The sequence below is a fragment of the Phycodurus eques genome, chromosome 6 (genome assembly GCF_024500275.1).
Source record: "Phycodurus eques isolate BA_2022a chromosome 6, UOR_Pequ_1.1, whole genome shotgun sequence".
In the NCBI taxonomy this organism is placed as follows: domain Eukaryota; kingdom Metazoa; phylum Chordata; class Actinopteri; order Syngnathiformes; family Syngnathidae; genus Phycodurus; species Phycodurus eques.
This window is the reverse complement of record NC_084530.1, coordinates 15728218-15742935: the sequence shown is the minus strand read 5'-3', so window position 1 is coordinate 15742935 and position 14718 is coordinate 15728218. Positions and strand designations below refer to the sequence as shown.

The following is a 14718-nucleotide window of genomic DNA, read 5'->3' as shown; positions in this document are numbered from 1 at the left end:
CATGTTTAGCAAGGAGCTTGGTTTCAAGTAAACAGAAAGAGGGCTCTCAACGAAAACACTGATCCCAGCTACCTTAACCATCTTGGACAGGACATTTAAAATCAGTGTGTTTCTACTACTAATAGAGAAATAGCCCATGTTTTTATAGTGTGATAAAAGTTGTAAGGAAGAAAACATCAATCCTTGTTAAATGGGATATTAGCATTTAAGTACATATTCAACTATTTTAATCATGAAGGAAAACAAAGTAATCATATGAAACTTTATTTTTTTCCCAATTATAATCAATATACATTGCTTGCACTGTGATGACAATGCAAAGGCATATAACATCGATGAGAAAGCCTTTTAAGAGACATTAAATGATGATTAGTAATGCAAATTATACAACACCAAACAGACTCACACAATTGGCAGCCAGAAAATGTAATAACATATAAGACTTGCTTAAAACGTCACTTAAGAACCACAAATTATTTTAAGTACAACATTTCAAATCGGAATTGACGCAGAAAAAGAAATTCAACAAAACACAATTCAAAAGAGTGAATTATTTTGCTCGAGCAAACATTTACAGCATTGTAGCAGTGTATTAAATTTTACCACCAAGTCAAATATAGCCACTCCCAAAGAGATAAGAGAACAACACTCAATCAATAAGCACACTTTTGTACATGTTGGCCCCATTCAGCGGCCCTCTGATACAATGTACTGTCGGTATGGATTGGTAGGCTATAAGACATATTGTGTGCTTTATTTAATATATTTTTATTATTAAATTAAATTAATATTTTGTGTATATATATATATTTTATTTTTTTATTTTATTTTATTTTTATATACAAATACAATTGAGAGGGCAACTAAACGTTTCAGGAAAACGCTGCCTTGGAATGTTGATCAAGTTTAGGCCAATGAACTGCAATAATGTGTGACATTAGCATATTACACAAGCCATCAATATACCTCACAAGACTTCATGTCAGTCGACATCGAAGGATTCCTTCTGTGTGTGTCTTTCTTTTTCTTTTGGCCCATTGAACACACAAAGCTGTGGTGGTTTAAAATATTTGTGTGTGAGGTTTATTACCAATCAATCGTCAAAGTAGACCCGAGTGTTTAAAGTTTTTTTTTTATTTAATCGTTGATTGTTTATACGTACCCTGGAAATAGCGGGCAACCTGTCAAGGGTAAACACAGGCTCTCACTAAAACTCAGCTGGGATAGGCTCCAGCTCATCATCCACTCTAATGAGGACAAGTGCTACAGAAAATGATTGATTTTAAATTCCAAATATAATTGATGGGAATTTTTGCTTAGAAGGTCAAACAAATTGGAAGTTGACAAATGTCCCTGAATGGAAGGTGATCGACTTTTGAGGTTCTGCTGTGAGTGATGCTTGGTTTTGCCAGGTAGCAAAAACCAAAAACTTTGGGTGGGTACATTCATTCACACACACACACACACACACACACACACACACACACACACACACACAATACAAGTGACCTGAATATGTCTTACCAGAGTTTAGGAGAGAACTTTTAAAGACAACATTAGTAATGTATTCTACGCATTGTAAAAGATTAGCCAGTCATCTGCAGTGTGAAGTGACTTCATCTTATTTATTTATTTTTTTAAATTGACTTGAATGCAAGATTTTTGTTGTTTGTAATTTAGCGTTAGAGCATCGAATGTTCTTTTAACCCCTGCATTTAAGAATTACCTGTAAAAATTTAATGTAATGCATCTAACACAGGCACCTATAACGAAACTTAAGGATTTTCTTTGGCCATTCAACGACAAATGCACTAGCGATAATGATATACCCCAAAAATTCCAATGGCACACTATTGACTATTATTGTACCACTACTATATGGCGTGTGGCGAATGTCAATGTGTTCCTCAGGCCTGCAGTTTGCACAGTGAAATAGATGACTCAGAGGAGAAAATCCAGAAAGCTGGATATACAGCCTCAGTGAATGGGTACGCGAAAGAATAGATGGGATAGGCTCTATCTGTTACATTGTAGAACGCAGCAGAGCCCGAGTCACAATCCACCAACACACCAACACGTTTTGGATTGGTATGGTCGACAACAATCTCGCTGCTGTTGTGCCAAGCTGACAGCTTGCTGTTAAACCACTCCACACACCAGGACTTGGCGTTGCGGCCAAGTCGACTGGTGGGACCTTTGCGGTCAATGCTACCGTAAGCCAACCCAACGCCAGTGAAGTTGTTGTTATTAATCCGGACTTCCCAGTAGTGGCACCCATGCATGAAACCCTGAGAGGCGAGCACCTGAGAGCAGACAGAGAAGCGTTCGGGGCAATTGTACTTTGCAGGATTAGGTTGGTCTGATACAGATGCCAGGGTGAAACCCTCAGTTAGTACGATGCGATTGTGTGCCGTCTTTGGATCAAAATGGAGTGCAGCGCCATCTGTTAGCACAGAAAAATTAAAGATAAGGTCATTCAAATTACTGTATTCTTCTGTTGCATCTCAAATCATTCAAGAGTATCAAACACATTTTCATCATGAGCCACATTGTAGTTATGGTTTAGCCCAGAGGTCCGTTATGACTAAAAACCATATACAGTGGAGGAAAAAGTATGCGAACCGTTTGGAATTTCTGCAGTGGTGCTGAGAGATACGAGTGAGCCGACTCCGGTTTCGCTTTGACTTGTGAGCTCTAACATACTGTATGAGCGTTGTATGGTGTAACTGAACTAAACTCACTTCTCAATAGCAGCACTTTGGCAAACAGTGAACAATTCGTCAAAAAAGAGGCTTCAAGATGTCGAATGCCACACCCAGTTGAGGTTTACCGTCACACTAAACAAAGACAATTACACCTTGTGTTTATTTAAAACAACCATAGCTTTGCCTTTCAGTCCACTAGCTGAATACATCCATCCGTTTTCTGTACCGCTTATCCTCACTAGGGTTGCGGGCGAGCTGGAGCCTATCCCAGCTATCTTCGGGCGAGAGGCGGGGTACACCCTGAACCGGTCGCCAGCCAATCGCAGACATATAGACAAATAACCATTCGCACTCACATTCACACCTACGGACAATTTAGAGTCTTCAAATAACCTACCACGCATGTTTTTGGGATGTGGGAGGAAACCGGCGTGCCCGGAGAAAACTCACGCAGGCATGGGGAGAACATGCAAAGTCCACACAGGCAGGGGATTTGAACCCCGGTCCTCAGAACTCTGAGGCAGATGTGCTAACCAGTCGGTCACCATGCCGCCCACTAACTTAATGTCAATTCTAATTAACATCTGTTGCTGCGCTTTGACCCTGTAAGCAACGGACTGAACACTGACAATATAACAGTACTCACATTCATATATGCTTTATCCTTTGCTTAGAATGACCAAGATTAATGTCGTACTGATGACTCACTATTCCAATACGTTTGAAAGGGTGTGTGTAAGTCTAGTGAAACAAAAGTTGAAATCACAATGAAAGGAACATTCAAGAGTCAGTGCAGAGGCAAAGTGGACGGAATTAATCTTGCCGCAGGAACATAAAAATGGATGCATATAAGAATGCAGAGCTGGCTTTAACTGGAACACGAACCACTGAGAAATATGACATCTCCATCTCCATGAGACCATATTATTAATATTATGCAGGGACACCAGGCAGCCAGCAAGACTTCACACTTTGATTTATCTGAGTGTTTTTCTGATTAAGTAAGCGCCATTGTTTTGATTATCAAAGGAATTCTTTCTGAGGGGAAAAAGAGGAGGTGTGTATTTGCGGACGACGTAGGCAGATGACACGCCCGAGGATTGATTGAGACATGTCCTCTATTGGAGTGGAGGAAATACAGTCATAATAATAAAATTAAAATGGAAAAGAAGAAGATAACGTACACATCAGAAGATGGTGTCTATTTTCAGCGATAAGGTGTGAAGAACGGTCCATCGTTTCTAAAGCCAAAATGAGAAACACAGAGCTGCTGAAAGAAATCTGTCATCCTTTTACATGGTTTTAAGCTATGTATTCATGCAGACAAGGTGTACCTGTTTTTTCTTTGGGTTGAGAAGGTGTCTGAGTCAGGTGGGGTATGAGTTTTACTTTCCCACCAGACCCCAGGAGGTTTTCCAAAGAACGAGACAAATTTTGTGTCCGTTCTTTGCTGTCGCGCAGGAATGGATTGGGTTTATTGGGTTTTTCTAAAGAAAACATTATTGACAGCATTAGATAATCTGACTTTTGGTTATTAAAAATAATACAGTATTGTAATATTTTCTGACTGTGCGGCGTCTTCTTCTTGTCAGCTTTGACGTTGACTGCCTTCGCCGCTGGGGGATGGTCCTTTATGGGATATCTTGTCGGGATTTTCTCCTCCTCTAACAAAGACAAATATTTTATTCTTGAACACTATGTTGTCATTAATTGTCATATGTGTGTGTGTGTATACACACACACACACACACACACACACACACACACATACACACACAACCCCAATTCCAATGAAGTCGGGACAAATTCCTTATGTGTTTTTGGACATACTTGGCAAATAAAGATGATTCTGATTCTGATGTTAATGCAAACATTTGCAAATCATGTTCAACCTATATTTAATTGAATACACTACAAAGACAATTTTTAATGTGCAAACTGATCAACTTGATTGTTTTTAGCAAATAATCATTAACGTATAATTTTATGGCTGCAACACATTCCAAAAAAGATGGGACAGGGTGAGTTTACCAAAGTGTTACATCACCATTTCTTTTACCATCATTCAATAAACGTTTGGGAACTGAGGACACAAATTTTTGAAGCTTTGTAGGTGGAATTCTTTCCCATTCTTGCTTGATGTACAGCTTCAACTGTTCAATAGTCCGGGCTCTCTGTTTTTTTTTTTTACGCTTCATAATGCGCCACACATTTTCAATGGGAGACAGGTCTGGACTGCAGGCAGGCCAGTCTAGTACCCGCACTCTTTTACTACGAAGCCACGCTGTTGTAACACGTGCAGAATGAAGTTTGGCATTGTGTTGCTGAAATAAGCAGAGTCGTCCATGAAAAAGACGTTGCTTGGATGGCAGCATATGTTTCTCCAAAACCTGTATGTACCCTTCTACATTAATGGTGCCTACACAGATGTGTAAGTTACCCATGCCATTGGTACTAACAAAGCCCCCTGACATCACAGATGCTGACTTTTGAACTTTGCATCCATAACAGTCCGGATGGTTCTTTTCCTCTTTGGCGTGGAGGACACGATGTCCACAATTTCCAAAAATAATTTTAAATGTGGACTCGTTGGACCACAGAACACTTTTCCAGTTTGCATCAGTCCATCTTAGATGAGCTCTGGCCCAGAGGAGCCGGCGGTGTTTCTGGGTGTTGTGGATAAATGGCTTTTGCTTTGCATAGTAGAGTTTCAAGTTGCACTTATGGATGTAGCGCCCAACTGTACTGACGTTGGTTTTCTGAAGTGTTCCTGATCCCATGTGGTGACATCCTTTACACATTGATGTCGGTTTTTGACGCAGTGCCGCCTGAGGGTTCGAAGGTCACAGGCATTCAATGTTGGTTTTCGGCCTTGCCGCTTACACGCAGTGATTTCTCCTGATTCTCTGAACATTTTGGATGATATTATGGACCGTAGATGATGAAATCCCTAAATTCCTTGCAATTGTACGTTGAGTAACATTGCCCTGAAACTGTTCGACTATTTTCCCACGCACTTGTTCACAAAGAGGTGAACCTCGCCCCATCTTTGTTTGTGAATGACTGAGCAATTCAGGGAAGCTCCTTTTATACCCAATAATGGCACCCACCTGTTCCCAATTAGCCTGTTCACCTGTGAGATGTTCCAAACAGGTGTTTGATGAGCATTCCTCAACTTTCTCAGTCTTTTTTGCCACCTGTCCCAGATTTGTGGGAACATGTTGCAGCCATAAAATTCTTAGTTAATAATTATTTGCTAAAAACAATAAAGTTAATCAGTTTGAGCATTAAATATCTGGCCTTTGTAGTTTATGCAATTAAATATAGGTTGAACATGATATGCAAATCATTGTATTCTGTTTTTATTTATGTTATATATATATATATATATCCCACATTTTGTTATGTTAGTCCCGAGTTCCAGAATTTGTTCAATGATTTAAATGACTCAAAAACAAAGTAAAAAACTTTTTGAAATGTTTGCAGACTTAATACAAATAAACCACCACAATGCTTCACTGAAGGTATGGTGTTCTTTTGGTTATAATCCATGTATTAAATGTGGCAAACATACTGTTTGGAATTTTGTCCTGAAAGTTCATCTTTGGTTTCATTAGACCATAACAGATTTTCCCACGGGTTTTTGTTTTGGTCCGATGAAATAGGCAAATGCTCCCACTGAAAATGTTACCTGTTTTAATTAATGGTAGTCTGGCATCAATAGGCTGATTCAGGATGTCACACATCTGTTTCTTCAGATTAACAGCAAACTCCTCGGTTGCTATCAACCTTTTGGAGTCCAAGTTGATTCGAGGGGCGTAAGGATCAAAGGTTGCAGCTTTGGGCAGGTTAAATGAAGCCTGTGAGGAAGGAAGCACAGCTGATAATTAAATGGATAATGTTGATGCAAGAAGAGATATGAATGTGGATACAAAATTGGTAACTATGATTAAAAAAACAAAGTATAACATCCAGGGAACCAACACTCAATACATTTACGTACACGCACACACTGTGTTACCAATATATTCTCTCCATGTGCTGGGCGTAATTGGGCCAGCCTGTATGCACCTCCTCAACACTACTCCAGTAGATGTCAAAAAGTACTCATAATGTCTGTGGAGAAATGTTGTTAATTATCAAACTGATGTATATCGGTCATTCTTCCTCCTGTAACTTAGGTTAAATGTAATACTGTAGTTTTTGTGGACGCTCTTCTCATTACTCCAAATATTTCATTAGGGAAAGAGGGTAGAGGCACAGTGGATTGCGTTTTGTTTTATTTGTTTGTTGGCATTATTGTGCATTTGTCATAGATGAACACAATAAAGGTACATAATTTATTTTTATTCAAATCTGTTTTAGTTTTGGATATGTTTTGCTTTATTTGCTGAGGTGTCTATTTAAAAACTGACATGTCCCATCAGTCTAGACCGGCGAGCGCCCCTTCCCTTTCTGTTGCAGTCGTTAGCAACTATGTTACCAGTCTACTCGAGCAAATTTACACTTCCCCTTCCCAAAAATGGCCAAAAGAAAGATGGAAAATGGTTAACTTCCAAGACAGGTGGGAGGCAGATTGTCTGTTCACTAAAGTAAAAGACAGACCTGTTTGTCGTGGGCGGAGCAACGTGGCTGTAACAAAGAATAACATAATAGAATTTTTATTTTTTTTAATGCCCTTTAACAAGTCCTAGGCAGGGACTGTTAATAGCTTGAAGTTTGGATTTTTACTGAAGGACATTCTTATTTTTGGGGGTTGTTTTGTTGTTGGCCTTTGAAAAAAGATTGACATCAAATGGAAAGGTAGTTGGAAATAGATAAATAGAAGATGAAGACACGGAAGAAGTCATATTATCTATTTAAATTCAAAACAACAAACAAATACCACTGATGTCCTTTCTAGCAAATTTGATTTGCTAGAAATATAATATAAAATATTAACAAGATTTGCCGTGTTTATAATATTAAAGTCTATTCCAGACTCAAGTGTGTAAGCAAAATTTAACTTTGTTGTCATATGATAAACTTTAACGCTACATTTCTGCAGAGAAGGGAAGGGCACATCGCAGTGATTTTTTATTAAATATTGAGTTTGGCCCCCGACATTGTCCCAATTTTTTATTTTGGCCCACCGTGAATTTGAGTTTGACACCCCTGTTCTAGATGCGTCACCACTTTTTAAAATATGTTCGCGGCCCTCATGTATCTATACCCACCCCTGATCATTCATCGCCCATAGCTGTGCCGGCCAGTGGGATCATTTAAAAAATATAATGATGATGATGATGATGATAATGATAATCATAACAATAATAATGATGCAATCAATGAATTAATTTCTACAAAGATTCCTGAGTGTTCAATGCCCGCTGTTCACATATTTATGAACCAAATACGCCATCCACCACACATGTCCGCGGTGCTCAGAATATGTCTGCGGAGCGGTCTGCCAAACACGCAGGAAGCCTTGCGCTTGCACAAAAATCAGGATACGCCAGCATTTGTGCTCCGCCGCAGACGCACTGCATTGTCTATTAAAATAGAACCCTAAGTCCAATGGTCAATTTTAATCATTTTATTTTCTGTATCGCATTTAAATGCAGTGATTAAGCTAGATGAGGCATTATGAAAACAATATGCTACATTATGTAACAGTATAACTACTGCATCATAAACTGCTGACAATGTTGCTGCACACCTTGAAAATACAACAACACTCAGGATTTATGTCTCTTAAAAAGACTGTAAAATTTCACTAAGGATTGACGGTGATATTCTGCTGTGCCCACATAGTTCCTTGGAAGGCCACTATAACCTTTGGCTAAATGTCACAGTACAGTGGAAGCTTGGTTTTACGAACAATTTGGTTTATGAACAGTTGTTTTTTTTTAAAGAAAAATTACCTCAGGTTACACACTAGTTAAGGTTTACAGTCTTGTTGTGGAAGGTTCAGAACACTGCGCCTTTTCTCAGGTTGCATAAACATCATCGGCTCCGTGCTTCAGGTATCCTTATTTTTTTGCCTAAAAGGGCCACCAGCGTAGTCAACTGCGCAGGAAGTGTCGCCGTAGTTGCGTAACCCAGAACACAACGTAGAGGCACAAAATCAGACGGGTTACATATACCCAATGTCAAAGTATGATTTGATAGCGGCAGCTACGTCACTGGTATCACCGGTAACACTCATTTAAAAACAACACGCTCGATGCGGAATAACTTCCTGGTCAAAGCATCCACTCAAGACCTCCCTCTCGTCCAATCATTGATGAGTCTCATCTCCCCCACCAGTGCCTACCTCTTCCGGTAGCTTCATTTGTTTTTTTGTTTTTTTTCCATTTGCTGTTGTGATTTTTTATTTGCTGTTGTGTTTAGTTATTTGTTGTTGTTGTTTTTTCATTTGCTGTTATGTTTAGTTATTTGTCGTTGTGATTAGTTACAGTATTTCTTGTGTTTTTTTTATTTGCTGTTGTGTTTGGTTAATAGTCATAGTGATTAGTTGTTTGCTGTTGTCTTTTTTAACTTGCCGTCGTGTTTACTTATTTGCTGTTGTGTTTTGTACCTCAGGGTCACCATATAATACAGTATCAACATACTGTATATCAAAAGGAAAAAGGAAGATTAAAAAAATAAATTAAAAAAGCTGTTGTTTTGCCTGACCAATTGGAGAATTTGGGCTTATTTTACCAGTCAAAATTCCATGTTTGCAATATTTTCAGTTTCACGTAAACAGCAAGATGTCGAGAATCATCAGTGTGTTGAATGAGAGTAAACAACAGGAAAAACCATCATTGTTATCTTACCTGCAGAAAGGCCATTGTTTGTGGCTGACCAAGTAGTCTCTGGATGTCCACTTTAGCCACGCTCAAGCTATTAATATTGTCAGAAAACCTTTTCACGATAACCCTGAGCTTGGTCTGAGAAGACTCCAGCTCTTGGTCCACCACGTTCATAGCGGCACACTCCTCAGTGGCCAGCATGTCTCGAATCTGTTGATACTGATGAGCAATAGCCAATTTCTTGGTGGTGGCACTGCCCTGGAATATGAACACAAAAGGATCCACAACCCAATATTATATATGTCAGTATTTTCTTTACAAATGTCCTTTTAGTACTAGCGAATTAAATACACATCTGACAGCTGAACAAACACTAGCTAAGGCGTCACATGATGCAGTGATGTCACTGGGCTAATGGATTATACATTTTGTAGATGATTCCACCCCCTCAAAAAAAGGCAATCAGCATAAAGATATTTTAAAGAAAGAAGGAGTTTTGGTAAATCAATTTGTTACCTATTTCCATAAACACAACTAAAAAGATGAGGAATTATTTTTTTTTTTTCCCCCAATGTACTGTACACAACTATACCTTGAGCTAATTTGATGCATATGACCTCCAAACCTGGCATGACACCGCTTTAGCCTATGATATGATGATGACACTTGTGGTGTAAACACACAGTATCACAGCCAAACAGGAGATTTTGATGACATTACACTTCAGAATCATCTTTATTTTCCAAGTATGTCAAAAACACACAAGGAATTTGTCTCTGAGACACTTTAATAGCATTTGTTGGAAGCCAGGCAAAATTGGTAAATACTTTTCCTGATTTGGTGGGAATTCGCAAGTATCATATTCAGGGCATCACATTCAAAATGAGAGAATATTTGCAACAACAATATATATCAGATTGAACATTCACCATCTTTTCTTTCTAGTGTATTCAATTGAATATAGGTTGGAAAGGATTTGCAAATCATTGTATTCTGTTTTTATTTACATTTTACACAACACCCCAACAACTTCATTGGAATTAAGGTTTTTACTTGTCTTTGAAGCCATGTTGTACTCCTAGGACTATTGCACCTGCACCGTACACAATAAAAATGCATGGTTACCTTCAGGGTTTGCTGCATGTCTCTCATTTGAAATAGCACGGCCTCGTTCTGTTTAACCTTCTTGTCAACGAAACCCAACTTCTGTCTCAAGTTGGACTGCAAATACAATAAAACAGATGCATTTAAAGTCCAATCCTGGACTGGTTGCCAGTCAATCGGAGCGAGTCATACAGACAGACAACAATGTACTCACATTCACACCAATAGACAATTTACTGTAGAGACTTCAATGAACCTAACATTAATGTTTTTGGATTGTGGGCAGAAGCCCATGGAAGCACAGGGAGAACATGCAAACTCCACACAGGAAGCCAGAACCTCAGAACTGTGAGGAGGCAGACGTGCTGCCGGACCACAAACTATTTGAGACTGCACTTCGAATTCATCGACTAATCAATGACTGAAGAACATACCAGGGAATTGCTTCTGACCGATATACGACTGTGATTCTGTGCGTTGTTCACTGAGCACCTGATGTCCTCCTACGTGTAGTTACAGACCTCTTGCTTGGTCCTTTGCTGCTCGGGTGGGATGAAGTCGCAGGTTTTGTGCACTTGCTGGAGGCAGAGGGCGCAGATGAGGCAGTCGTGCTCGGTGCAGAAGAGCTCCTTGAGCTTGTGGTGATCCGGGCAGATGCGCTCCAACAGGTCGCTGAGGGGCTCGGTCAGCTGATGGACGCGGAACACCGGGTTGTCGCGGTGCGGCCGCAGGTGCTGGTCGCAATAGGAGGCCATGCAGGTCAGGCACGTCTTGACCGCCTTTGCTTCCATACACGTATCACAGCGTATGGCTTCAACTGTGGCCGCTTTGCTCGGCGCCATTCCGGAAGCGGACGCATCCGCCTCGTCCTTGGTCGACCGCAGTTTAAAGGTCTCGACCACGGCGCTGAGGACAGTGTTTTTCTTCAGTTCCGGCTTGGTGGGGTAGTGGGTCCGACATTGCGGACAGCTGTAGGTTTCCTTCCAAGTGGAGAGGAGGCACTCCTGGCAGAAGTTGTGGCCACAAGGGATTGTCACCGGGCTGTCGAAAGTACACAGGCAGATACAGCAGGTCAGCTCGTCGCTCAGGCTGAGCAGAGACAGCTCGGAGTCGTCCACGTCCGCCATCTTGCTTCAACATGAGGCTGACGGGACAAAGCGAAACTTAACTCCACTTTTCACCAAAACGAAAGCAAAGCTGAGCCTTTCGTCACATGACTGTGGCGGTTGGCAACAAAACTTAAAGTGCATTACCGCCACCTACTGTTAGAAAGTGTGTCTCAGCTATGCGACTAATTTATGAGTCCCAATAAATAAATACAAAAAATATTTCAAAACAATCTCTACCCTATATCCTAATAATAATTGTCCTCATATTCTTTTCTGAACTCATACGTTCCCATTTTTTTAGTTGACTGTTCAAACCAGTGTATCCAGATAACTCTTGATATTATGACTTTTCCTTTTCTTTCACTTCTTATCCTTTTCTTGTGAAAACAATTATCCACCCATCCTGCTGCTATCACGATAAACCGAATTCTTTCCTTTTTAGGTTTTAAATCAGCCGTTGCATTTATTACTCCCGCCACAAAAGTCACATTTTTTTTTCTTTTCTACCCACACCACCTTACCTAGCATTTCCTTTTTCTGCTACTTCCTTCTTATTGCATCCTGCCCCCTCATTGCACTCTTCTCTTCCTGTCATCTTTAACTCTTCCGCATAAGACATTTTTTTTTCATATATATTTTTCATATATTTGTTTATTTTATTTCCAATATTAATTTTTTTCATATATATATATATATATATATATATATATATATATATATATATATATATATATATATATATAAATGTTTATTTCGTCACGGTGGCTGGACACAGCGCCATAGTGGCTGGCAATATCGGATGCTGGATTTTCCCCCCCAACCAGTACCCAGAACAATCGGTGTTACGGCCGTAACAAGTCAGCGTTAAGTGATTTCCGTAACAAAATACGGACGTTACGTCACATTTGACAGCTCTTTTACTATCGTGTGAAGGTGAATAATTTGTAAGATGGGATGTGATGTTAGAGATCATTCTGAAAGAAGTATTACTGAGACAAAGCTAGTGCTTCTGAGGTCAGATCAGCAGTATAGACCGCCAAGCAGTCTGCTGCGATCTGCCAAAAGAAACACAATCAGGCTTCTGCCCTTCAACGTATCCAAGACCATTCATTTGTATTGCTATATTTGTGTCTGGTGCAAGGGAGTTGGTTATTCAAAATTACCTTGTCAGGTTTCGGGTGGGGCCTTCTTACAAAAAAGCCAAAGAGAAAGTAGAAAACAATGTTGACTGTCTTACCTGGACAGTCATGGTGAGTTTATCACCAGTGTTTTTTAAAATTTATTATTACTTTGAACCTTGTTGTTTGTGACTTTGTTTATTTCTTGTTTTTTCGCATGCCTTTTTTGCCTTTTTGTGTTTTAGCAATCAATCTTTTTTGAGATTCATCATGCCTTACCTCGCTGTTTCTTTCCCTGTGCTGGGGCCCTACACTTAATCCACCATCACCACAAAACTGTGACACAATAATACATCATTGATAACACTTTCGGAGGAACCGAGGGTGCTCTACAAAATTAGTCAAAGTAAATGCCCTGGAAAGTATTAGTCTGTGTTACTCCTTTCAGCACAAAGTCAAGGTAAATTTATGATATTGTATATCATGTAAAAGAAATGTCACACAGTGCAACCTTGGTTCGTGTACTTAATTAATTCGCAGACTCCATTTGCTAACTGCAACGTTAATGAACCAACGCAATGTTACGCATTGAAATGTATGCGGTGTTTAAGCACCTTCATAGGAGAGGATAGCATTTTATTGTCAGTCCTCATATATGTGGGACATATAAAGGTCCAAAAAGGCCACTGTTACAAAAACCATATAAAGAACATACATCATAAAGCAAAGATATAAAACATACATTCAAACACACTCTTTGTTGTATGAAGCGGTTATAGATGAAAGAGGAGGTCTGCAGTCACCCCTCACCAGTCGATCAAAGATAGATCATAGTGTAACGGTATATAAAGTCACTCCCGTTTGCCACAAGCAAAGTTCAAAGTAAACCAGTAACTGTAGTGTCCATGTTGATATGGACACTATATCAACATGGACACTAAATGATTAGGCTTCTTAATAATGACACCCTTGCGAACAGTTTTCCACACAGCGTAAACCGAGGCAATACTTTCTTCCGAAAATCTCCGAAACCAGGGAGTTCATAAACCCAGGTTGTACTGTATTTCCTTCTATTTAGGTTTCCACTATGAGCGGAACGCAGACTATTGAAGCGCTTCATAGCTAACAGCAAAAAATCCCCTTAAAATTTCCATGTTGTGTAAGAATTTGAATTGTTAATACTCAACTGCAAATACAGTATGCAAGTAGTTGTGGTCCCAGATTGGATGCTCATGTGTATGAACTACCGGAGACAAATTCCTTGTGTGTTTTGGGCATACTTGGCAAATAAAGATGATTCCGATTCTGATTCTGATGTGTCACGAATGAACTATCTGCTATCTGCGTGCCCCAAACATTGGCTCGCACAGAGAACTTGTAAGGGCCACAAGGGGTGCAAGGGCATCACATCTGGGGGATTCAACGCGCACATTGTTCTCTGTGAAAGGGTTTAAAAACTCAAGTTTTCCCACTGTTAATGCACAAACGTTTATTTTTTTTAAAATCCTTATTCTACTGCAACGACTGGTATGCTATGCCATCAATAGGAACACCATACATATTTTGAGGGGTCAGCAACTTTAAATGGTTACAGTAGTTGCAGTACAACCACACTATTGCACACATTGCTTTGTGTCTGCGGGCGGGCGTGTCGAGTGTGCCACACTCAAGCGGGCTTAATAGGTGTCATTTCTCCTTCCTCTGATTCCTTCATTGACAGTCGCTAGATAAGGTAACTTATATTAAGACCACGAGGACACGACGACACAGAAGATTAGCTTTAGGTTATCCTTGATGAATCTCCTACTCTGATCACTATGGATGTCGCTGACATCACAATTGAACCTTCTGAGTGGGTGAGGCAAGACTCAGACGAGAACAAGGCTCTCTTTGGGCATTGTGGTTG

The 14718-nt window shown here is 39.9% G+C and overlaps 1 protein-coding gene across 1 annotated transcript; it reads right to left on the bottom strand.

Moving 5' to 3' along the window:
- Positions 1-248: 248 nt before the first annotated feature.
- trim25 (tripartite motif containing 25) lies at positions 249-11818 on the bottom strand. Its single transcript, XM_061680016.1, has 8 exons — positions 11107-11818; positions 10607-10702; positions 9506-9739; positions 6397-6565; positions 4274-4369; positions 4040-4192; positions 3890-3946; positions 249-2443 (listed from the first exon to the last, which is right to left on the bottom strand). The coding sequence occupies exons 1-8, from the start codon at positions 11710-11712 to the stop codon at positions 1908-1910; spliced, it is 1947 nt and encodes a 648-aa protein (XP_061536000.1). The 5' UTR covers positions 11713-11818; the 3' UTR covers positions 249-1907.
- Positions 11819-14718: the final 2900 nt, after the last annotated feature.